This window comes from Pan paniscus, chromosome 13 (assembly GCF_029289425.2).
Source record: "Pan paniscus chromosome 13, NHGRI_mPanPan1-v2.0_pri, whole genome shotgun sequence".
NCBI lineage: Eukaryota > Metazoa > Chordata > Mammalia > Primates > Hominidae > Pan > Pan paniscus.
This window is the reverse complement of record NC_073262.2, coordinates 74,142,781-74,168,277: the sequence shown is the minus strand read 5'-3', so window position 1 is coordinate 74,168,277 and position 25,497 is coordinate 74,142,781. Positions and strand designations below refer to the sequence as shown.

At 37.1% G+C, this 25,497-nt stretch overlaps 1 protein-coding gene across 4 annotated transcripts in view; it reads right to left on the bottom strand.

Moving 5' to 3' along the window:
- Window positions 1-4,168: 4,168 nt before the first annotated feature.
- The window catches only part of DCAF17 (DDB1 and CUL4 associated factor 17), a 50,821-nt gene continuing 29,492 nt past the window's right edge, over window positions 4,169-25,497 (bottom strand). For 3 of the 4 annotated variants that reach the window (XM_034954482.2, XM_014344012.3, XM_024928023.3), the window contains exons 9-14: window positions 20,179-20,321; window positions 15,235-15,344; window positions 12,265-12,355; window positions 11,145-11,228; window positions 9,022-9,177; window positions 4,169-8,240 (exon numbers count right to left, since the gene is read on the bottom strand). In XM_034954482.2, the coding sequence (XP_034810373.1) occupies window positions 8,100-8,240; window positions 9,022-9,177; window positions 11,145-11,228; window positions 12,265-12,355; window positions 15,235-15,344; window positions 20,179-20,321 (725 nt within the window). In that variant the 3' untranslated portion in view covers window positions 4,169-8,099. The remainder of the gene's footprint in view (window positions 8,241-9,021; window positions 9,178-11,144; window positions 11,229-12,264; window positions 12,356-15,234; window positions 15,345-20,178; window positions 20,322-25,497) is intronic. The other variant, XM_034954483.3, reaches the window with a different exon arrangement.

Below are 25,497 nucleotides of genomic sequence, written 5' to 3'. Positions count from 1 at the left end.
ACATAGATAAACTGCAAGAGAAAATATGATCCAGGAATACCAGGGTAGCAATAGGACCACCCTTGGCAGAGGGGATTGTAAATGGCTTATAGATAAAAATGGAAAATTGTTTCAATGGACTATGTCCATTACCCCCTTGATTCATTATGGGAAGTCTGGCATACCAGATTGAAAAGAAATAATAATCTGTAAATGGGCAGATTTACGATTTCCTGGTTACTTTTATTAACTCTAGCTAGGGTGACCATATGCCCCCTTTTGCTCAGAATAGGCTTGGTTTGTGCCTGTTGTCCAGACATAATGATTATTGGTATCTCCTTTCACTTTCAAAAGTGTCTGAGTTTGGACAATAAATTATATGATCACTCCAGAGGGGCAGAGGCACTCAAGACTTTCTACAGAAATTGAAACAGGAAACTACTGGATCATGAGTCCAGCTGGTAGGGCAGACCAAGACAAACTCTGGGAATGGGACATTTGGGATGTTCTATTAGGTGTGGCAGTGAGGCCGAAGGACTTCTTCAAGTCTACACTGGATTCAGCACATCCTCAAGTAGACGTTGTGTAACAGCTGAGGTTTTAGATGAGGTTGGGGTTGGGAATTCCTTTACTTCTCACTGGTTTTGCTCTTTAAAGAGAGGCAGACAGATCAGAGACAGGAAAATGAAGTGTTATAATGGCTTTTAAAGTGTAATTCTTTTAACATGCTTTAACTAGTCTTGTTGCTCTAACAGGTAAAACTTGAAAAGCTGTGCCTTTGGAGCTTGTGCTTTTCAAAAACACAAGTCGTGTTTAGAATAGGATTCAAAAACGGTTGTCTACTTGAGCACATACCCTTTTAAGAGAAAATAAAAAATACTTAATTGAGCCGTAAAACATTTGTTACAGAGCATTTGCTGGTAAATGCTATATGGCAAAAAAAATTGCTAAATTATTGGTAATTTTCTTTTGAAAATTTCATTTAAGAGGTCAATTTATAGATGCATATTATCTTGGCAGGTAGAGTGTCCTGAGTATGAATTTCACTTTCACCGACTGTTACTTTTATGAATTTTGTTAACTAGAAGTTTCATCACTTCCATGGTGATCCAAGGTTTCAAAGTACATTGAACTAAAATAGGTTCAAGGCATTAACTAGGTCAGAGCAGGTATTAACTAACTTTAGACATAATTTAGATATACTACTTTAGATATGAAGTATTTCTGATATAATTTTATTCAGTATATGATCCTTCTGAACTGAGATAAGACTGGGAGAGGCTGGCAACATGCCCAGAGCTTCTCCAAGGTTGTAAGTCCTGGGAAGAAAATAATTTGAGTCTGTTAGTATTTGTGTCTTTGGCCGGGTGCAGTGGCTCACACCTGTAATCTCAGCACTTCGGGAGACTGAGGTGGGAGAATTGCTTGAGCCCAGGAGTCTGAGAACAGCCTGGGCAACATAACATAGTAAGTCTCTCTCTCTCTCTCTATTTTAAGTGCAGAAGATTTTGGCTAGGCACCTGTAATTCCAGCACTTTGGGAGGCCAAGGTGAGTGGATCACTTGAGGTTAGGAGTTTGAGACCAGCTTGGCCAACATGGTGAAACCCCATCTCTACTAGAAATACAAAATTAGCTGGGCATGATGGTGCACACCTGTCGTCCCAGCTACTTGGGAGGCTGAGGCACGAGAATCTCTTGAGTCCGGGAGGTGGAGGCTGGAATGAGCTGAGATTGAGCCACTGCACTCCAGCCTGGGTGACAAAACGAGACTCCGTCTCAAAATAAAGAAAGAAAAATAAGTACAGAAGATTTCACTATGTCATCAAAAAGATATACACACAACAAATAAACATGAAAATGTGCTTATCATTATTGGTCAAAAGGGAAATGTAAATTTAAACCACATTGAGATGCTACTACCTATTAGAATGTCTAAAATTAAAAAAAAAATCCAGGGTCCTGAGATCATAAAAACAATTTCATATATGTAATATATATATATATATATATACACCCATACACAATTAAAAAGATTGGCCATATCAAGTGCTGGCAAAGATATGAAGCAACTAGAACTCTCATATACTGATAATGGGAATATAAAGTGGTACAGCCATTTTGGAAAACCAGTTTGGAAACTTCTTAAAAAGTTAAGCATACACCTAACGTAGGAGCCAGCCATTCCCTCCTCAGTATTTACCCAACATAAAGCGTATGTCCATACAAATAATTATACCTCGTAGCTTCATTTGTAGTAGCCCAAACTGGAAACAACTGAAATGTCCATGAAAGGCAACAGTATAAACAAACTGCAGACATATCCATACAATGGAGATTACTCCACAATAAAAAGGAATGATCTATTGATACATGCAATACAGATGAATCTCCAAATAACTGTACTGAATGAAAGCAGCCAGCCAATAAAAATACTTACTGTTTTATTTCATTTATATAAAATTCTAGAAAACACAAACTAACCTGAAGTTACAGAAACAGATCCGAGGTTGTCTTGGGAAGTGGGGACAGAGGGGCAGAAGGGAGGGATCACAAAGGTGCAGGAAAAAAACTTTTTGGGTAATGGGTATGTCCTTTATCTTGATTGTGGTGATAGTTTCGTGGCAAAACTTATCAAATTGTATACTTTAAATACATGCAGTTTACTTTGGAAGGCCCAGGCAGGCAGATCAGTTGAGGTCAGGAGTTCGAGACCAGCCTTGCCAACATGGTGAAACCACATCTCTCCTAAAAATACAAAAATAAGCTGGGTGTGGTGGTGCCTATACTCCCAGCTACTCTGGAGGCTGAAGTGGGAGGATCACTTGAACCCGAGAGGCAGAGGTTGCAGCGAGCTGAGATCGTGCTGCTGCACTCCAGCCTGGGTGACAGAGCGAGATTCTGTCTCAAAAAAAAAGTGTTTACTGCACGTCAATTATACTTTAATAAGTCTATAAACAAAATTTAAAGATCTCTGATAATTCTAAGTAATAATTTGATTTTATTTGCTGACATCTTTTTATTGGATTTACCACCTTTACAAAGTTGGTTTTTCTGAGAAAAAAAAGTGTAGCCAAAATTCTTTATGAAACTAAAATTCAGTGTTGCCTCTAATCAGGAATAACACTTGTATTCATGAAAACAAAGAATTAAAGGAGAGTATCAGACAAATATTACAGGCTATTGCTGATCTCAATCCTCCCTTTCCTTGCTATTGTCTGTTAATCTCAGTGGGTTCTATCTGAGAGCTTAGTGTTCACAGCATGGTGTTTTTTAATGTGCCTATATAGGAGGCTGAGAGTCCCCCTCCTTTCCACCTTCACCCTTCTATAGGACTCAGGTTATAATGAGGAAAGGAATTGAACCTGCAAACTTCGGCACAAATTCTAAGACACTTGAATCGAGAATCAAAAAGCATATAAATAAATAAATACTTCTGAAATTTTGTGCACCTCTAAAATTTGAATATACTAATTTGCTATCACAACATATCCGGCCTAGAATACTACAGTTAGTGAGAAAAGGATACAGCTTGTTTAATATGCTCTCATATTAGAGAAAAAAAATTCACCTGATTTCACCTGTTATCATGTACATGATAACATGAACTCATAACTTTTGAAGAAAAAAGTCACCTTTCTGCTTTTATTATAATGATTGTTGTGACCTCTTCTCCAGTGCCATTTTGTCCAGTTCCAGTAGTAATGTGAAACGGTGGAACACGTGCCCTTAGAACCCAGGTTGTTCCCAACTATGATCTCCATTAAAGGAATCAGGGTTCTTTGATGAGCAATGTATCCCATGTTTGAGAAAGAATAATTCAAGCTGAGTTTTGGGGTATCTTAACTATTATCACAAAGAATGTTTTCAGCAGTTCCTGGGGAAGGAAGGAGGTCAAGTTGACAAGAGGGTTGCTAACCACAAGTAGAAACAATCTGAGTATCAACTAGAAATGATTACACACCCAGCATAAATACTAAGATAAAGAAGACTAACAACCACAAATGTTGGAGAATGTGTGGAGCAAGTGGAAGTCTCCCACATTGCTGCAAGCATGTAAAATCGTACAATCCTTTGGGGAAAAGGTCTGGCAGTTTCTTATTAAACTAAACATACACCTATCCAAGGACCCGAAAATTCCATCCCCAGATATTTACCCAAGAGAAATAAAGACATATGTTCACAAAAGAATTGTCTAAGAATGTTCATAGCAGCTTTATTCATAACAGTAAAAAACAAGCAGAAAGAGCCCAGTGTCCATCAACAGAAAGATAAAAAAACAAACTGTGATATATTCATACAAAAGAATACTCAGCAATAAAAAGAAATGAATCACTGACACATGCAACAACATGAATAAATCTCAAAAACATGCTAAGTGAAAGAAGCATTACATTCTGTATAATTTCACTTATATGAAGTTTAGAACAGGTAAATTTAACCTTTGATATAAAAGAATGAGAACAGTAGTTATACCTGAGGGGTGGGGAGGGGATAGACTGGGAGAGGGATTTAGGAAACTTTCTGAAGATGATTGCAATGTTCTAAATTTTGGAAAGGGTTTGGGTTACACAGGTGTATATGTCTGCAAGAACTCAGTAAATTTATACTTAAGATTTGTGCATTTTATTGCAGGTAAATCTTAAATCAAAAAAATTTAAAAACTAAATAAATACTAAACTCTAGTTAATAATCTGCAGTTGAAGTACTAGGGGGAAGTATATCAGCAACTGCAATTTATTTTGAAATCCATCAAAAAGTACGCTGGATAGGAAAATAATAAAACAAGTAGAGTAAGATGTAGAATCCCCGTGGTCAGTATTTACTATAAAATTCTTTCAACTTTACTGTATGTTTGAACATTTTTTATAATAAAATGATGGGAAAAAGACCTCAGTAGGTCTTATCTTTCTATTGTATGTCCCTTGTTTGAAATAAATTATTCTTTCTGCAAGATACAGATTTGATAGCAACACAGGGACCAGAAATTAGCTCCCTGGGATTCTAAAAGATGGATGATATAAGTAAACATGGTAAGAAGGAGAAGAAAATATAAAAATTATTAATATGGAAGCCAAATAATATGAAAACTACTAATACTGATTATCACCACAAACAAAGGGAAAGTACCTTTTAATGACTGCTAACCATTGAATGAAGAACTACATTTTCTGTCAATTTATGTGTGACTTGTATCTTACCCAAATTTGTTCAAAATTTAGACACTGAATCATCAGTAAAAAACGATTATTAAGCACTTTCCTACATATCTAGTATTATAGTTGTTGGTATGCTAAATTGGGATAAAATAACATGCCTTGCCTTTTGAGAGCTTTGGAGGAAATTTGGCACAAGTTCATGCCGAACAAATCTGGTTATGTTTCCCACCTCTGCACTGACTAGTTGTGGGACCCTGGGCCAATTAACTTCTGTGAGCCTCACTTTCCTCATTTGTACAAAGGGGAAAGATAATGGCAGTTCATACTTCATGTGGTTATTCTGAATATTAAATGAGACAACCCATTTTACTTATACTGTATCACAGTGACTAGTAGATAGAAAGTGCTCAATAAATATATTATTTTAAAAAAGAACTGTAAGATACAAAACTTTCAATTGGTGGAAGAATGTGAAGTGTCTTAATTTGTCTAAACAGAGCAGTATCTCCTCACTAGGTAGCACAAATAGTAAATAGGATAAGATTTGTTTTGTTTTCTCCCAGAGTTGTGATAAATGTTGTAAAAAATTGAGGAACAATAAGCTTGCTGCATTGATGCTCTGAGAATACAGAAACTTAGATCCAGGAGTGCAATGCAGAATGCACCTCTTTTCAGCTAACGTCTGTACCTGCTGATGGAAGCTACCCTGCTTCACCTGGGCTTGCATTAAACACTCAGAATTGTTACCCATAATGTTTTGTACCTGTCACTAGTACCTGTTAAGTAGGTGGGCATGTAACTAGAGTCTCGAATTAAAATATCAGGTAAAGAGGGGGTTTAGGTAGGGCAGGAAGACATTAATGTCTGGCAGGTGGCAGAATGAGCAGCTGTGTGACACTCTGGCGAGCTGGGAAGCATGCTTCATTGTCTCTCGCTATGTGTGGTATCCAAATTCCCCACATTCTTTGCTATCTTCTGTATCTTCTGGCATCTTTTTACCATCTATCTTTTTAACAACCAGGCAGCCTACATTCCCACATACTGTTGCAACTGGCTGAAACTAAGCAGTAGCAGCTGCTCCTTTTAGTTGGGGCATAGCTCTCCTGTTTGTTACACTGCCCACAACTCCTTACTGTCTTTCACATGAGGTATATTTCCTGCCTGGCCTGGATGGCATTTGGACCCTGGTCTAGTTAGATTTAGGCAGTGGTGACATACTGGGGGTTTCTTAGTGGTAAGTTATATCTAGACCAGAAGTATTCCACCCTCTACCCCCAGCAAAAAAGCAGCCAGGAATTCAGCTATTTCTCAAATGCCTTTCAGAATAGACGAGTTCCTTACTATCATTTCATAAAAGGAAGGTGATGACTTAAAGGAGAAGGAGAAACTCAATAATCACCTAAAAAAAAATCTCTGACATGACTGAAGTCTTAAGACATCCTATTCTGAAACACTCTTGGAAATGGAGAATGAACATTCTACTTTTACACAGCATTGCAGCTGCTTTGAAACTCACACGACATTGGTTTCTTTCTTTAGTACTTTCACTGGCCTCTTACTGGTCTTGTTTTTCAAGATGTAAGTTTACTGAGTGGGACTATTTAGATACAGCTAGTGTCTAATTGAAAGTATGGGGCAATGTCTAGCACCAGGGCAGAACTGGGAAGAATTCACATCATTCTTAACATGGCATCAAGCCAAAACTGAAAAAAAAAATGGAAAGATTTTAATATAAATCATCCAAGCTAAAAATTCCATATTTTAACCTTAAACTTGAATCAGCAATGATTGTTGCTGCTGTTTCCTTCCCTTATTACCAGTTATTCTTTTGAGGTTACATCGGATAAATGTGCAGAACATGCGAAATGGAAGCAACTGAACTTCTCAAACAGGAAGCACAAAGAAACATTTTCTCCCTTTACTTGGGTTGCCTTTATTTAACATTCTAAAGAATGATTATTAAAAGTCAAGGATCATATTTAGATCTTTCCTAACAAAGAAGAAATAATGCTTGTTCCATAAGTAAGCCAAAAATTTTCTCTGGTTAATCAGGCAACTCCCAAGCTAGTAAGAACTTCTTCTGGGACACTTTATCCACTCTTCTACAGGAAACAGAACTACTGCAGGCAAGGGTACCTTTATCTTATTGCATAAGTATGCAAATATTGCCTAAACAAGATCAGAAAACTCACTAAATGAGTAGAATGGTGAGATGAGAACATCCTTAGATACATTAAGAGCTAAACAGGATGCAAATCAGAAAACAATTTCACTTAAGGTTTGCTTGGAATCTTTTACATTAGCCTATATAGAAACACAAATATTCAATATGAACATCAAGCCAGGAGAACAAAACCAAGGAAGAAAAGATAATTTGGGAACTAGAACCAATTCCTGATACTATATACAAATATGAAACACATATAAATACATATATAAGATTTTTAAAAACTGTGATGACACATTTTGGGCTCAAAATAATGTTCTCACATAACACATCTCATTTCTCATCCTTAAGCAAAGTTTGGTATAGAGGATATAAGATTTCTTTCTGCATGTTTACTTTTGTCTCTCCCTGTCTTTCCTAGCCTTAACAAACAAAATTCCATACCATCCTTTAAGAACTCATCAATGACCCACCCCATCAATGACTTACTCCTCAACAATTGGAATTAACCTGTCCTTTTCTGTTCCCAGCATTTTATATTTGCATTACCACCTAGCTCAAAGCTGCAAAACACTAAACTTCTTGGAACAGTATTCTAAAAAACCTTTAAAAAAAAAGAAGTCCTCACCATCTTTTACAGCAAGAGTTTCAAAAAGAAGTCATAGTCATCTGAAGTCAACACAAGACTTTTTTGGAAAATACTGGAGAATGTGCCATGCAGATAATAAAATGGATTGGACGCAGCTGCTGGGGTGTTTGGCTAAAAGTCTCTTAGGTTACAATTATCTCACTCTTTTTAACAGCTTCTGTTTATGGTTTCTTCTTCTTCCCCAGTGTCACATATCATCTGGTAAACATAGCAGCTGAAGACTCTGTTGGGTTTCTGCTCTATGTGTAGCACCAAGTCTCTGTCAAAGTAGACTTCATGGCTATATGTCTGTAACAAAACACAATCATATGGAGTCCTTTTCACACAGCCATATTCACTACTGTGTTACTAAAATGTCACAGTACCTATGCTAGGGATCTTCAAACATACACTTAGAAGAAAATAGTTGCTAGAAAGAGGTTTATTTTTCATTATTTGTGGATATGCAGATTATTAACAAAAAAGGCATTCTACAAAATATAGAGAATAAAAAGAACTCTGGACCCAGGAGTCTAAATACCCAGATTCTATTGCCAACGCTGCTATTGTCTATCTCACTGTGTGATCATTTATGAGTTGCCAAACTTCCCAGGTTCTCCACTGATAAAACAAGACCTGGATAAAATGATGTCTATTGTTCCTTACAACTTTGACATTCTATAATAGTTGAAATATCAGACAAATGTATACAAGAGTACCTGGGAATCCCGCATGCTTAGATATGGTCTCTATTAAATAATTGTGGGGATTACCATATTCTCTTATTTTAAAAAATTTTTCCAAATTTATAATTGAAAGAAAATCAAAGACTAGGGTAGGGAAAGAGACAACATGTCTCAGGAAAACACATGAAGTTTTATCTTTAAGGCCACTGGTAAGGATCCCCTAGTGCCCAGGGGAGGAAGGCTTAAGAAGTACTCTTTTGTCCTGTATATAGGACAATAACCTCTTTCACAGGGTCATTGGCATAGGTGAGTCTGGACTGACATGAACACAATAACATCTGTTCTAATAAATGGCACCTATAAAGAAAAGGTTTACAACTTTGTATTCCACGGACTCTACTTACCACATCCCATGACTCCACTAGTGGAATGCTTTTAAGTAAAGTTCCATATTCATTACAGTGGAAATCCAGGTGAGCTTTTCCTTCAGCATCTATTTGAGTAACAGCTACCACAGAAAGCAAATCTAACTCATCTTCATAGTCCACAATTTTGAAAGTCTTTGGGATAGATAGATAAAATAGAGGGAAAGGGGCAAAATCCAGTTATTCAGGTAGGCTTATTTCTGCATTTATAGTTTAAGTATTCTATTACTTACAAAAATATGGGAGAAGAATGAATGAATGGGAAGAATAATAGGTAGAAATGTATCTGTTTATATGCCTAGTAAAACATCAGCTCCAAGATTTTCAAGAGTTAAGCAGTATCCTACAGATTTGATAAACAAAACCAAGTCTATGTAGATCTCAAAGTATAAATGAAATTCTCTACAGTGACAGCAAATCAGAGATTCTCTAAATTTAAAAGAGTATTCAACTGCTGCCTCTCACAAGTGTGTTTGCTGATTCCTGGACAGGACTAAACACATGAAGCTCGGTCCTGAAACCTAAAGACTGCTCACTGAGCTCTGAAATTTCTCACACCAGAAAAACACAGTCATTTCTAGAAGGACGGATAACCCATCATACACTATTTATGACTTTTTACCACCTTTTAAAAAAAATCCTTTTGGTTTTTTAAATAAAGCAAAAATGGCTGCTTATACTTGAGGGAGAATATTAGGAAATGAAATCCAACCCACAGAACAGGACTGGGACAAGAGGGTTAGCTATGGTAAAGAGAGAAAAATCCCAGAACTGTGTCTCAAGGAAGAAAACCTGAGACTCCAGAAACCTTGCACGGAAAGCAGATCAGTGCCCAAGCATCCAGGAATAGACCACAGGAAGGTACATCTTGGCTGAATGCCTGGCATCAACTTTAAAGACAGGCATAGCATGTTTCCCTCAATCACTATGCACTAATTCTTCACCTACGTTTGGTCAAACTGCTCTCTAATCCACTGACATTTTCTGCCTTTACCACCTTAAGACATAAAAATTTATATGGATTTATTACGTTTGATTATTAAAATGGACTTTTACGTTATTTCCTTTTTGCCTTCACCTTACCATGGTCAAACTTCAAAGGGTGACTTCTTGCCTTGGTGTCTGTGATTTTATAGATTTTAGTCACTATTTCTTCAAACTTTTCCTTTACAGGCTAAAATATTTTGTTTTTTAATCTCATGATACAGAGCATCTCCTGTTTTGCTACCACCTCTCCCCCCTTAATGAATTATGCTACCTTTTGGAAATTTTAGTACATCTTTCTGGAATACAGTTTTATATGCAGAGTATGTTGCTTTCTTCTTTGTTCTCAATAGGTTTGTGTGGTCCAAAATAATACTTTTTTGTGTGTTTTTTTGAGAACAGCTACATACTGGGCCACCTCTAACCTATTTTAAAAGAAGTTCAAAAACTGTCCTTAGAAGGCCACTCTAATGTTTCTACCTAAAAATGGTCCTACAAATAATATAGTTAGATAGTCTAAATGGATTTAGAATTTACACAATGGTTTATATGTTTAAAGCATGATCACTATCAGTTGATTTCATAAATACTTCCAATGCCTTTTTAAAGGAAGGGGATAAAAATGTATTAGTTCAGTGACTCATAAAACCAACTTGAAGATAAGAGCTGAACTGATTTATCACGCCCTCACATCCTCTTCCTCTGGACTATGGACATTAACAAACATATTCAAGTCTAGCAAGTAAAAAATGAGGCAAAAACCATAAAGTCCTCAGGATATAACTCAAGAATTTTCCCTTAAGAGATTTCCCTAGAAAATATACACATCAACAAAACAAAACAATACAAAACAAAACAAAACAATAAGCTAATCGTGTTTTCAAATTATTTTGGTCCTATCAACTTTTCTGCAAATAAAACTTTAAGAATAATTACAATATGAAAAGAGAGGATGATGGGTTTGCACTGGTTGAAATAGCATGCGCAACCCCACCCAACTGGCCTGCCTGCAACCCCTCAACCCCAACCTCTACCCCAGGATATGGGGAAGTATTAATATGAAATTCACAATGCAAGGACACACTGGTTTGGTTTGTCATCTCTGGCCAAAGCAATACCTCTTGTTCTGGGTCATCATCCAGAAGGTTAAAACTTTTTTTTACCACCCGTCCAGAAGCTGTAACAGTGAGTACATTTTCATTCTATCATATGGAAAGAAATAAAAAGATATGACAAGTTCTATTACATGCAGTCAAAGGTAAAACTGTATTAACAAATTTGGTAAAACTTACCAACCCTTCTCCCACATCCACAATTCTTTCCTCAACTGAGAAAATTCTGAATCAGATTTCTGATCCTCCGTTTCATATTTTGAGACAGGGTCTCATTCTGTCGCCTAGGCTGGAGTGCCGTGGTGTGATCTTGCCTCACTGTAGTGGCACAATCTTGGCTCACTGCATCCTCTGCCTCCCAGGCTCAAGTGATCCTCCCAGCTCAGCCTCCCCAGTAGCTGGGGCTACAGGCATACACCACCATGCCTGGCTAATTTTCTACTTTTTGTAGAGACAGGTTTTACCATGTCACCCAGGGTGATCTCGAACTCCTGAACTCAAGCAATCTGTCTGCCTTGGCCTTCCAAAGTGCTGAGATTACAGGTGTGAGCCACCATGCCCGGCTCAAAAATACTTCATTAAAGTTTTTAATGGCTAAAATGCCAGAATGGGCAAAAAAAAAATTATTTAAAAGATTATAGATTAGCTGCCTCATTCACCTGACTTTTGCCTTAGTATATAGCACAGCAAATAAAAAGTGGATCTGTTTTTGAAATTGCTCTCCCCATAATTTTCTTTGTGGTCTTAATTTATACACTAAAAGAAAAGTACCATCTGGAGTTAAAGTATGGTATGTGATTTTTAAAGACTTATATATTACCCCAATTAAATTTAAGTTTGCACAATTAATTAGACCCAAAGGTTGATAATTCATCAATAAAAACTTAAAAGGAAACTCAGAAAAGAAGCGGAAATCAGCAAAAGACAAACTCAATATAGTCAACTTTCTTTAAATCTGAAATGTACATGGGGCTAAAACTGGCTACCCATGTAGACAAAATGTACAGACTTTTATAGGGCTGTGCTGTTGTTTTCTGCTACACTCAAAGGCAAATATATTAGCATATTATAGTCTTATATAGAAAGACAATGATATATAAAGGATTTTAAAGTACTCTTGACTTACTTTATTGTTCTCCCTGTTGGCCAAAATGACAAAATCTTCAGAGATCTGATGCTGAGAACTATTATTTTCTATTTCAGTTAGCTTCAAAACTCTGAGAAGGGAAAAAGGATTCTGAGAACCTAAGACTTCAAAACACCATCAAAGTGCCAAAGTTTAAGTACTGAAATAAAACTCAACAAATAAAAATTATAGTAACACTGAGGTAGTTCTCTTGATTAGTCTGCAATACTAATAAGTGATCACTAAATGTCCATGAACTCCTTCAAATTTGGAGATTCTGTTAAACAGAAAAACGTGGGAACTGTGACAACAGGTGCCACTGAAGTAGGTAATGATCAGCTTGGCCAGGCCTAAGCTATTTTCCAAACTGGCTTAATGAAAGTTACTCTGAAGAACCTTACCTCTGCTATGCTGTAACAGGTCTCTAACATTTCAGCTCTAACAATTAAAGCAGATATTTGCATTTTTATTTCTGAAGTAGGATGAGATATCTATGAGCAACACTTAGGGTTAACTAAAAAGAAATTCAATCAGCAATGAAATCTATACCTAAATAGAAACTAAGAGTTTTCATGATAGATTAATATTTAAAAACTACAACTGAAAATACTATTCTTTTTTCTTAGGATTGGTTATATTTAAAGATTTGGGGGTTTGGAGTGCAAATGGCCTCATGGATCAAGCCTATTAAAAGAAAATAAAATAATTTGCTCACCACCCACAGAAATCTGTTTACATTGTTAACAAGCTTCAAAAGCACAATGTTTTACAAGCTCAAAGTCTCAAATGCAAAAAAAAAAGAACAGCAGAGAGAAGCAGCTATGTGTCCAGAGAGTGCTGGAGACCTCAGAGTTCCCAAAGACCAAGAGATCAAATAATAATTTAAATTATTCACTTAGTTTTTTTAGTGGCAATATTTTTAAATGCTTATATTGTAAAACCTGGCAAAAGGCCATACACTCTTTGTGGGCCTTGTTTTCTTAAGTTCAAACTAATATGGGTGGTAACAAACATTAAAAGTAAGGCTTACTGAAGCGGAACCACAGTTTAAAATGTGTAAAAATAATCTTATTTCATTAAATCCTTTCATCTTCCTTATATTAAATAGATCCAGAGAGGTAGACTGATTACCATGAAGCATAAAAAATAAAGGCAGACACTTCCCTTTGTTGTTTTTTATTTTTTAAGAGACAGGGTCTTACTCCATTACCCAGGCTGGAGTACAGCGCTACAATCATAGCTCACTGCAGCCTCGAACTCCTGGGCTCAGCTGATCCTCCTGCCCCAGACTCCTGAGGAGCTAAGACTACAGGTGCCCACCATCATGCCTGGCTATTTTTTATTTTTTGTAGAGACGAAGTCTCACTATGTTGCCCAGGCTGATCTCAAACTGCTGGTTTCAGGGGATCCTCCTGCTTCGGCCTCCCAAAGTGCAGGATTATAGGCCTAAACCACCAAGCCCAGCCCCTTCTCTTCTTATTCAACAAATACTGAGCATCTACTCTGTGCAAAGGGCTATGCTTAGTGCTGGGGTCATAGGTGTCAGCAAAACAGACTCTTTCCCTGTCATCATAGAGTTTATGATACCAAATAAGTTATTTAAGCAGAAGATCACAAAAATAATTTATTTAAGTTGCCCTAAGTGCTACAAAGGAAGACGACACAGTGGGTGCAATGAAAATATGATGGGCAAGCAAATCTAACAAGGGCATCAGGGAAGGTCTGTGGAAAAGTGACATTGAAGCTGGGCCATAAAATATGAATAGAAATTAGGCAGAAGAGGTAGGGTAAACAGACTCCAAACAGAGGGAACAGGCCCTCAGTTTTCTGAAAAGACAGCATGACTAGAGTAAACTGAGTTGAAGGAGGGTCTTTCGGACCATGCTAACTATATTGGTTTTTATCCTAAGAGCAATGAAAAGCCATTAAAAGGTTAAAGCATTTGAATTCACTTGCATAGGTTTTTATATTTCTTCATGTTCTTAAAAATCATGCTAGCTGCTGAGAAGAAAACAGACAGCGCAAGAGTGATCCTGGAGCCCTGGAGTGGGCTATTACTGTAGCCTTGGCTAGTGATGACAGTGACCTGGCCAAGACGAAGACAGTGGCCAAGGGCAGAAATAGGCAGATTTAAAAAATATTTTGTAGCAAAATAAACTGGATTAAGAGGATATATGGTGTGTATGTATGAGAGAAAGAGAATGCCTGTGTTTAAATGTATGTACATTGATGAAAGACAAATTGCTAAGAAGGTATCAGGAATGATTCAAGATTTCTGGAATGAGTTTAGATGAGAGGTTGAGGCTAGTATATACATTTTGGAGTTCTCATGTATACATGATCTTGAAGCCAAAGGAATAAATAGAATCATGCAGAATGGAAATAGTGAGAAAAGAAGAGGGCCTAAGACCCAACTATGGACATTCAACAATTAAAGTCTGGGTAGAGAAGGAAGAACATGAAAGCAAACTAAAAAATATAGATGAAATAGGAAAATATTCAGAATTGTGGTGTCAGGGATGCCAAATGAAAAGTGTTTAAGGGAAGGAGAGCTCAGTTTGTGGGAGTTGTGTGTGCCCTGAAACCAATCAAAATAAAACAAGATTTACTTCAAACAATCTACTTCCTTTCCTGTGTCTAGGCTGCCTTTCAGAACAAAGACAAATACTCTTCTTTCTTATTAACCTTATAGGATTAACTAAGACCTGATGAGAAAGGGCCAGTCTGTAATTCCCTTTTACTTGCATATCATCCATCAAATAACGTTTTCAAATTTAATATTTACAAACAGTAATGTTGAGTCTCAAAGAATAAATTCAGGTTTTCTGTATGCCAGTCTCTGAGGAAGCACCCAACAACAAGCTAATTATTTCCATTAATTGGCTCACTAGTTCGCTGGCAAAAATAAAGATGCCAATAAATGCTACCAAAAGCTGCTCTTAACTTTCAAGTGCTAATGAGATTACTCACTTGACTTGATTTGGACCAACATGTATTATTCTACCAGAAGCATCAGGATGGAAATAGATCCAGTCAGATTCTAGAGAACAACAATCCATTTCTTGGATCCCATTTTTTGCCTGAAGTTGGAAAAAAGTATTAAAGACAAAGATTAAGGGAAAATCAAATGATTTTACAAATCTAACCCAAGTGATAGATCAGTAGGTCAAAGGTACACGGAAGAAAAAATATTAACCAGTTAAAGTGGAATATATTTGAGGGCCAAATGAGGACATGCAAATTTGAGAAATTCTGAACATTTAAATTCAGAAATGTCATGGATTTGTTCTGTAACATACCCTATATCTCACAAACAGGAGTAATAACACAAGAGATACCATATCTCAAGCATCTACTTTGTGTCAGGAACTGCGTTTGATGCTTTATAGGCACTGTTTCGTTTAATCTTAGTAACACTCAAAGGAAGTACTGAAAACTGATACACAAAGAGAATAAATCATTTGCCCAATTTTTTTTGGTGTATGTTGTTTGTTTTTTTTTAAATAGAGATAGAGTCTCGCTATGTTGCCCAGGCTGGTATCAAACTCCTGGCCTCAAGTGATCCTCTCACCTTAGCCTCTTAAAGTGCTAGGACTACATGCGTAAGCCACTGCACCTGAACTTTTCCAATATTTTCAACCTACTAAACAGCAGATCTGACTCCAAAATCCATGGACTTTCCATTATATAACTCTGCCATAATCATGCACATGCAGTTCTCCACAACTTCTTCCTCTCTTCCCTATCCCCAACTATCTTTCAATCAGAAGAGCAGATAACAAAAAATGAACATGTAAACAAACCTAAAGCCTCAGACATGGGTCACAGAATCTTGGATAAGTCAAATGTTGAACTCTAATATCTGAGGAAATGATCTAATACTGCTTAGCTTTTAAGGCAAGAAGAGATTTCACTGTAGTATATTTAGAAATTAAAATAAAGAAAAAAACCATCTGATATGTTATCACATGTGTACACAAATGTATTACCTTATATCCAGAAGCACTGGGAACGAACGCCAACTTGGATATATTAACTTCACTGGCTTTACAGAAGTCATTTAATTTAATTTCTCTAATGTAAAATGAAATGATGCCATATTTCCTACTAGATATTCATGAGTTTTGAAACACTAAAGCTTTTAAATTCCATTAGCATATATTGATAGGCTACTATGTTCTAGGTATCAGACTAGGCATTCATACCTCACATCAATTAAACATAATCCTTGTCATCAAGAAGCTTATAGTCTGGGGGGAGGCAGAAACATAAACAAAAAATAATAAGGCAGTTACTGTGAGCTATGATTGTGCCACTGTACTCCAATAAGTGATTGACCCATGCACCAGATATCCAAGTGAACAGAATTTTGGGAGTTAAAAAAAGGCTGAAATGAGCCTTAAAGGATAAGTAGAAAATAGCTACAAATAAGAGACAGTAAAATCAAAAGTACAGAAGTGTTAATCGGCCGGGGGCAGTGGCTTACGCCTGTAATCCTAGCACTTTGGGAGGCCGAGGCAGGTGGATCACTTGAGGTCAGGAGATTGAGACTAGCGTGGCCAACAAGATGAAACCCTGTTTCTACTAAAAATACAAAAATTAGTGGGCATGGTGGTGTGTGCCTGTAATCCCAGCTACTCAGGAGGCTGAGGCAGGAGAATGGCTTGAACCCAGGAGGCAGAGCTTGCAGTAAGCCGAGATCGTGCCACTGCACTCCAGCCTGGGCAACAGAGTAAAACCCTGTCTCAAAACAAAACAAACAAAAAAACCAAAAGTATAGAAGTGTTAATCCATATAGTATGCATATAAACATGAGTAGGAGGTAAAATTAAACTGAAAAGTAGCATCCAGCCATGATACTGGAGAGGTAGGCTGGGGTTATATTGTAAGTGCTTTCTATGCCATGATTTATTTTTATTTTTTATTTTTTGAGACAGGGTCTCACTCTGTTGCACAGGCTGGAGTGCAGTGGTGTGATCTTGGCTCACTGGAGCCTTGACCTCTTGGCCTCAATCAATTCTCTCACCTCAGCCTCCCAAGTAGCTGGGACCACAGGTGCACACCACCACACTCGGCTAATTTTTGTATTTTTTGTGGAGGCAGGGTTTCACCATGCTGCCCAGGCTGATCTTGAACTCCTGGGCTCAAGCCATCTGCCTGCCTAGGCCTCCCAAAGTGCTGGAATTACAGGCATGAGCCACTGTGCCTGGCCTCATGATTTTTAAATTTTTTGGAATGTAATACATTTTATGTATCAAATCAATGAATGAGTTTCAATTTTTCAAGAATTTCTACAAGAATCCTAATTATATCTAATAGAAATAGTGGTATTATTGCATTTTACATAAAAGAAAATTAATGTAATTAAATATGTTGATTGATTGTAACCACTGAAATTAATGTGTCCATGATGGTATTAGCTCCAGATGCTCCTTTAATACACAATATGCACACACTATACATATCTTTTTAGGAGATTGTTCTCTTTACTGTAATATCTAATTAAAATATGAAAAAAAGATTTTTGTGTGAAATACTGGGCAGCTTATTATCAGCTTCTATTGTTTTTATTTGCTCAAATGTTAGATTTTAAAGCTCAGTTTAATAGAGAAAGCTATGAAACATTTTCTGAAATCTTAAGTTCGGCTGCTTACTTTTTTTTAGTTATCTACTCTTCTGACTAACAGGTGGGGAGTTAATAGGCATACAAATCATTAAAGCAATGTCACAGTGATAAAGTTGTGATAAAAGGACTAAAAACTTCCCCTGAATTTGGCAGCTCTTTAAGAGTATGCTGAAATATAGATTGGAATAAATGTTATAATCAGTTATTATAGAAGGAGAGTATGTGACAAGCATGCTTGATATACATGTTGAAGGCCATTATTTAGATTTAAAGTAATTCCTTGGAAACCACAGGGGATTGCTTCCAGGACCCCTCACAAATACCAAAACCCACGGATGCTCAAGTACCTTATATAAAATGGTGCAGTATTTGCATATAATCTATGCATCTATGCACATCATCCCTTATACCATCCTTTTTTTTCTGAATATTTCCAATCCATAGTTGGTTGAATCCACAGATGTGGAACCCACGGATATAGAAGGCCGGCTGTATCTGTACGTGTGCGTGTGTTTGTGTATGAAATAATAGGTATTATCAGTTCTTATAAAAAAGAATACGTGTTAAATGTCCAGAATGTGAACTGTGCAGGATTTCACTAGATCCAAAGTTAAGTGAAAAAGGGATGTGACAGGTCCTGGTGGCTGAATGATGTCCACTTGCTGGGAGGTGACCAATCAAACCAAGACTTGTCACAGTGGAAAACAGCCCTTAGAGAGTCCTTTATAAAAGAGAATGTCACTGGGCTGGGCCAAATAGGAGCTGCCATGTGATAAGTACTTGGGTAAATGGAAGGGAACAATGCTCCTACAAAAGAAAACTAGAAGACACATTGTCCCCTGATGGCCATGACATCAAGGGAAGTGGATAAATGGACCCAACGCTATGCTGATCTGCAACATGGTAAAAGGTGATCTGTAACGTGCGTGGTGAAAGGTGATCTGTGACTCTAAAAGCCACTGGAGCCAACAGTGACTGATTGAGCAAGGTCAGCATAAGCTGAACCTGCCTCAAAAAAAAAAAAAGCAAATTCTTCTGATATATCAAGAGGGAGGATCACTTGAGGCCAGGAGTTTGAGACTACCCTGGGAAACATAGCGAGGCCCCATCTCTACAAAAAATAAAAAAGTAGCCAGGCATGGTGGTGCGCTCCTATAGTCCCAGATGCTCAGGAGGCTGAGGTGGGAGGATCACTTGAGCCCAGGAGGTTGAGGCTGCAGTGAGCTCTGATTGTGCCACTGCACGCCAGGCTGGGCAACAGAGTGAGACTCTGTCTCTAAATAAATAAAAAATAAATAAAAGTAGTGTTGCACTGACATGTCCACATGAAATGAGAAAAAATATCAACAATTAAAGCTTGAGTGATTTTTCTATAGTGCTAGCTACTCAGGAGGTTGTGGCAGGAGGATCACTTCAGCCCAGGAGGTTGAGGCTACAGTGAGCTGTGATTGTGCCACTGTACTCCAGCGTGGATGACACAGTGAGATCCTGTCTCGAAAAACAAACTAACCAACAAAAAACATAATCAGCAATACAAAATAAAAATGGAACTCCCCCCTTAACTCACTTTTTGCACTTATCACAATCACTGTACTTAATACACTGCATCTTATTTTTCTACATGTTTCCTTTAAGAGTATAACTTGAGGGAAGAGATTGTGTCCTTAGTCATGTCTGGCACATGGTAGGCCCTCAATAAATGTTTATTAAATGACAAATCAACACCTAAGCCATTTTAAAAAAGAAAATAAAAATGAATTCGAAGGGTAGAAATTTCCATTGTTTTGCCACGTACCATTTCTACCTACTCTGCCATAAATAACTTAAGAATATCCTTAAAAATTCAAAGTGCTTCAATTTACCTACACTGTGACCACCAGAGTTCCATCTGGTTCTGCTCTGGAAGGCAAAGAGCAACAAGCCATGGAGAAGCAGAACCAACAACACATTCCACCAGCAATTTCAGAAGCAATGTGAACACATTCCATTGGTGATTCCCACTGTGGAGAGGTTTTACATGAGATTCCTTGCTGGGAGATTGGTGAGATTAAAAAAACTATAAAATTCTTGTTGCTATAAGAATTTTCAAATGTTAATGTTTTTAAATTATGGGTGATACATACAAATGTTTTCTATATTGTCTGTATTCTTCTGTATTTTAAATTGTTTGCAAATTGTTAAAACAAATGCATAAAAAAGTAATTCTTAGGAATGTGGGCCTATTTGAGAGGTAGAAAATAAAGAACTTGATACAAATCTGCTAATAAAAAGTCTGATCACTCATTTACCAGGGAATTGTCTTTTAGGGCACAAATATGGAAAACTCCTTTCTGTTTCTTCTTATTAGGTGTGATGATGTAGTGCCAAGGATGGCCTCCAATCTGAAAAGCATTCTCCAGGGATGACACCTCAAAGAGCAGTGGTGGCATGTCTGTAGAGACAGGAAAAGGAATTCATTAGCTGTACTGTTCTGGGGGCTCTGGACTATTCATTAACTGAATTCAACCTTTCTTTGCATGCAACATCTATTAATTTCTATTAATGAAAAATTACTATGTTCAAGGAAATAAAATACAATCAGGTAAGGAGTTTATTGTAAGAAAAGAAACAGCCAGTCGGAACCTAAATTAGGCTGAATCAACTTTCTAGGTATCTGTTTTCAGGAGGTATATGTGGCCCGCAGGTGAGCAGAGATTAAAACTGGACTAAAGGTATTTATGATGGTAAGAAATGACAAAGTACATTTAATAAAAGTAGCGGCCATTTATTGAACATCTACTATGTAAAAGACTCTGGGTTAGATACTATTTCCAACTCTCATAATAATCCTACAAGGTAATTAGGTCTAATAATGCCTTCAAATGTGAGGAAGAGATCTTCCACATCCTGGACTAACAGCCATACTCAGGTATACATCTATCTTGCTTAAGATTTCCAGTACAGAGGAGTATTAGTCCCAATGAATGTAACCACTTAGGAAAGGGCCTGTCACAATGAAAGCTTTATTATAGGATAGTCACTACTACCACTATCATCATCAGACAAGTTAACTTTAAGGTAGTTCAGATATATCCAGTCAGTTTCTTTTGAAGACTGACACTGTAAAATAAATTTCTCTTGGTGCTAAAAAGCACCAAGAGAAATTTTTAGTCATCTTCTTTTATCACAACTTTAAGTAGGGCATAATAGATCTATTCTTAGATGCATAAATAGAAGGTATAGCAATTTTAGAAGACCCGAATTCATTTCAAGCAGCCTTTAGGAAACACCACATGGTCTGTTTGGGCAGGTGGCTAACCTATGACTCCCTTATTTACCCTCTAACTTGAGAATTTAATTTTTAGTTTATGAGGCCACTACTATTAGTAAAGGGGCTTGTCTTAGGAAGATCATTCGTGTAAGAGTCACATGTTATATACAGAAGTGCATACTTCATTAAGCATCTTCATAAGGACAATGTACTACTTAGAGCTATACATGGGAAAAAAAACCAAATGGTTCACCCTTAAACAACATGAGGGTTAGGGGCACCAATCCCCTGTGTAGTCAAAAATCCACGTACAACTTTTTGTTTTTGTTTTTGTTTTTGTTTTGAGACAGTCTTGCTCTGTCACCTAGGCTGGAGTGCAGTAGCACAATCTTGGCTCACTGCAACCTTCACTTCCTGGGTTCAAGCAATTCTCATGCCTCAGCCTCCTAAGTATTACACAGCCTCCTAAGTATTACAACCTCCTAAGTATTACAACTGGAATTACGGGTGTATGCCACCACACTCAGCTAGTTTTTGTCTTTTTAGTAGAGACAGGGTTTCACTACGTTGGCCAGGCTGGTCTCAAACTCCTGGCCACAAGTGATCCGCCTGCCTCGGCCTCCCAAAGTGCTTGGATTACAGGTGAGCCACTGTGCCCAGCCAAACTTTTGACTTCCCCAAAACTTAACTACTAATAGCCTACTGTTGACCAGAAGCCTTACCAATAACATAAATAGTCAATTAACACATAAATTAGTATCTACATATGTTTGATGCACTCATCATGTACCTAAATTTTTCTTAATTTTTTCCATATTTCTAGGCTATGCGGTTCATCTGTGATTTTTTTTTCAAATTGTGGCAAATCTCCAAAAAATTTTCCTGTATTTATTGAAAAACATCTGTGTATAAGTGGACTTGTGCAGTTCAAACCTGTGTAAAGGGTCAACTTTCATAAAAAGTGGTTCACAAAAAATCTTGAGGAAAAAGAAGAGACAGGCATAAACATATCAAATATATGTCAAGTGCTTATTTTTTTAACCTTTTAAGAAAAGGGTAGTATCTTTAATATATAAAGGTCTTTTAAGCAATAAAAAATATAAACACCCCAATAGAAAAAGGGACAAAAGGCATGAGTTGGCAAATTATAAGAGAAATACACACATTGTATGTGATGATATGGTGGATGAAGAAGAGAAAAATTATTAAAAGAAAAACATACAATTAGAGTTTGAATTTGGGGTTGAAATCAACTAGGTATGTTATACAGAATGTGAAATTTCATATATAAAGAATATGAAATTCAATATAGAGGACATAGGAATTCAAAATAGAAAAAAAAACAGTACAAACAGATGTACTTAAAAAGAAATACCTTTCCCAGTAAATGCAAAAAATGACCCAAAAGTAGCACTATTTCACTGTCCACAACTCTAATGTGCCCTGCGAACCCAAGAGTCCCAATTTTGATCTCTAATATTATTCTCAATGAAAAAGGCCTAAAAATTCTCAGAGTAGCTGATTCCATGTCTTGTGGTAAGAAAATTTTATGACGGGTGTGGACAATCTGTTGTTTCGAGAAAGCAAGGATGTTCACAAGGATATCAGAGAGAAGTGTTAAAAGAGTAGGAGAGCCAGCAAAAGGGCTTCCACTTCCCACATTGTGAAAAAAAGGGGCCTTAAAAAGAAAACAAATATTATGATTAATTAAAATACTTTGAATCTGTGAAAGGTCAAATAATACTTTAAAAGACAATTTTAACATAAAGCATACAAAATAACTTTACTATTAATCAAAGAAGAAGGGCTACACCTGTAATACAATATGATTTTTTCTAGAATTTTTAAATGTAGGGGATAATTAACTTGATATATTTCTTCTACCGAATAAATGTTTACTTAGAAAATTTGCCCAGGTGTGGTGGCTCACGCCTGTAATCCCAACACTGCAGGAAGCCAAGGTGGGTGGATTGCTTGAGCCCAGGAGTTCGAGACCAGCCTGGGAAACATGGCAAAACCTCACCTCCACTAAAAATAAAAATTTTTTTTTAAAATTTAGATACATGTTAAGTAAAATTATAAGGTATAGAACAGAGGATATGATATACTGCATTTGATGTAAGAAAGAAGATTAAATATTTAAAGTATGCAAACATATATTTGCTTATTTTTGCAAAAAGAAACAATAGTAAGATAAACCAGAATCTAAAAACAATTAATCCTGTTACTGATGAGAGTTAACAGGATTAAAGGAAATAATAAAAAATAAAAACAGAAAGCAATGAAATAGAAAATGGGGCTGGGCACAGTGGCCCATGTCTGTAATCCCAGCACCTTGGGAGGCCAAAGCGGGTAGATTGCCTGAGGTCAGGTGTTCAAGACCAGCCTGGCCAAGGTGGCAAAACCCCACCTCTACTAAGAATACAAAAAAACAATTAGCCAGGTGTGGTGGTGTGTGCCTGTAGTCCCAGCTACCCAGGAGGCTGAGGCAGAATTGGTTGAACCAAGGAGTGGAGGTTGCAGTCAGCTGAGATCACGCCACTGCACTCCACCCTGGGTGACAGAGCAAAACTCTCAAAACAAAAAGAAAAGAAATTTCCAAGAGTGTATCTTTTTATTCGGTTTCAACCTTTCAACTATATACACATTTCACAATTTCAAGAATAAACTCAAAAGGAAAACAGCAAACCCCAAAATCTAAAACAAAATGAAACAAATGAATCTAATTAGGTCATGCTGGTAGCTTAATCCTATAGAAAAATGATTTCAAATTGCCTTTGAACACATCACTCCATGTGTATACTTACAGGGCTGTACACTAAGGAGAAAAGAAACTGCAGGGAAATCTTAACCTTCACTCCATACTTTTTTTTTTTTTTTCCTTTTTGAGACAGAGTTTCACTCTGTCACCCAGGCTGGAGTGCAGTGGCGCAATCTCGGCTCACTGCAACCTCCACCTCCCGGGTTCATGTGATTCTCCTGCCTCAGCCTCCCGAGTAGCTGGGATTACAAGTGCACACCACCACGCCTGGCTAAATTTTTCTATTTTTAGTAGAGACAGGGTTTCACCATGTTGGCCAGGCTAGTCTTGAACTCCTGACCTCAAGTGATCCACCTGCCTTGGCCTCCCAAAGTGCTGGGATTACAGGTGTGAGCCACTGCACCTGGCCCATACTTTAGTTCTTAGTAGTAACACTGGTACTGCAATTTTAAGACTACCATATATATATAGTAGGATAAAGTTTTATTAGAAATCAGGAAGCTCAGTATGAGTTAAGAGAAATACAAATATAATCAAAAAAGAACGGCTAAATTTGGAAGTATGAAAATGAGCCAATGAATTTTTGTTTTAATGTATTTCTCAGCTCTGCTCATTGAAAGGACCTAAAAGTAAAGATATCCAACTGCAATGAACACAACTAGATCTGGGTCTCTGTTGTGAGTTGACTTGTGTTCCCTCAAAAGATATGTTAAAGTCCTAACCCCCAGTACTGGTAAATGTGACTTTATTTGCAAATAGGATCTTTATAGATATAATCAAGTTAAGATCATACTGGATAAGGATAGGACCTAAATTCAATGACTGGTGTCCTTATAAGGAGAAAGAGATTTGAAGACACAGAGGGAGAAAGGCCATGGAAAAGTGAGAGGCAGAATTTGGAGTTATGCTGCCACAAGCCAAGAAACACCAAAGATTGTGAACACCCACCAGAATCGAGAAGGGGTAAGAAAGGATTCTTCCCTAGAGCCTTCAGAGGGAGGCTACCTCTGCCAACACCTTAATTCTGAACTTCTAGCCTCCAGAACTGTGAGAGAATCAATTTCCATTGTTTAAAGCTGCCCAGTTTGTAGTGTTGCTCTCTAGGAAACTGATGGTCTCTAATGACGTTCTCTACTAAAATGGCCCCCTATCAGAAATAGGAAAGTTAAAGGTAAGCCTGGGACACATTATTGTTCTAGAAAGCGAGGAAATTCTCTGAGATTACTGGAGTGTGTCAAAATGGAGTTTCTGTTGGCCAAATTCAGGACAATTTGAACATCATTAAGAATAATAACTATTACTATATAATATTGGACAAATAAAAAATCCATGAGTCTATTGTGTTTATATATGTGTGTTTGTCTGTAAAACATTTTGCTGGCATCAAAAGTGACTATTATACCAACTCCTTGCTCTGAATATTGATAATTAAAGGGAAGAAATAAGTCTTTAACTTGCCTTTTGGAAGGAATTACAGTTTATCTCTAGTTGATGAGTTAAAGCTTTTATTTCTAGAAAAATGCCAGCTATTGAAGGTAAAAGCAGTAACAGAATTTTTAAAACTGCCATTCTGCAAATCACATGACATAACTGATT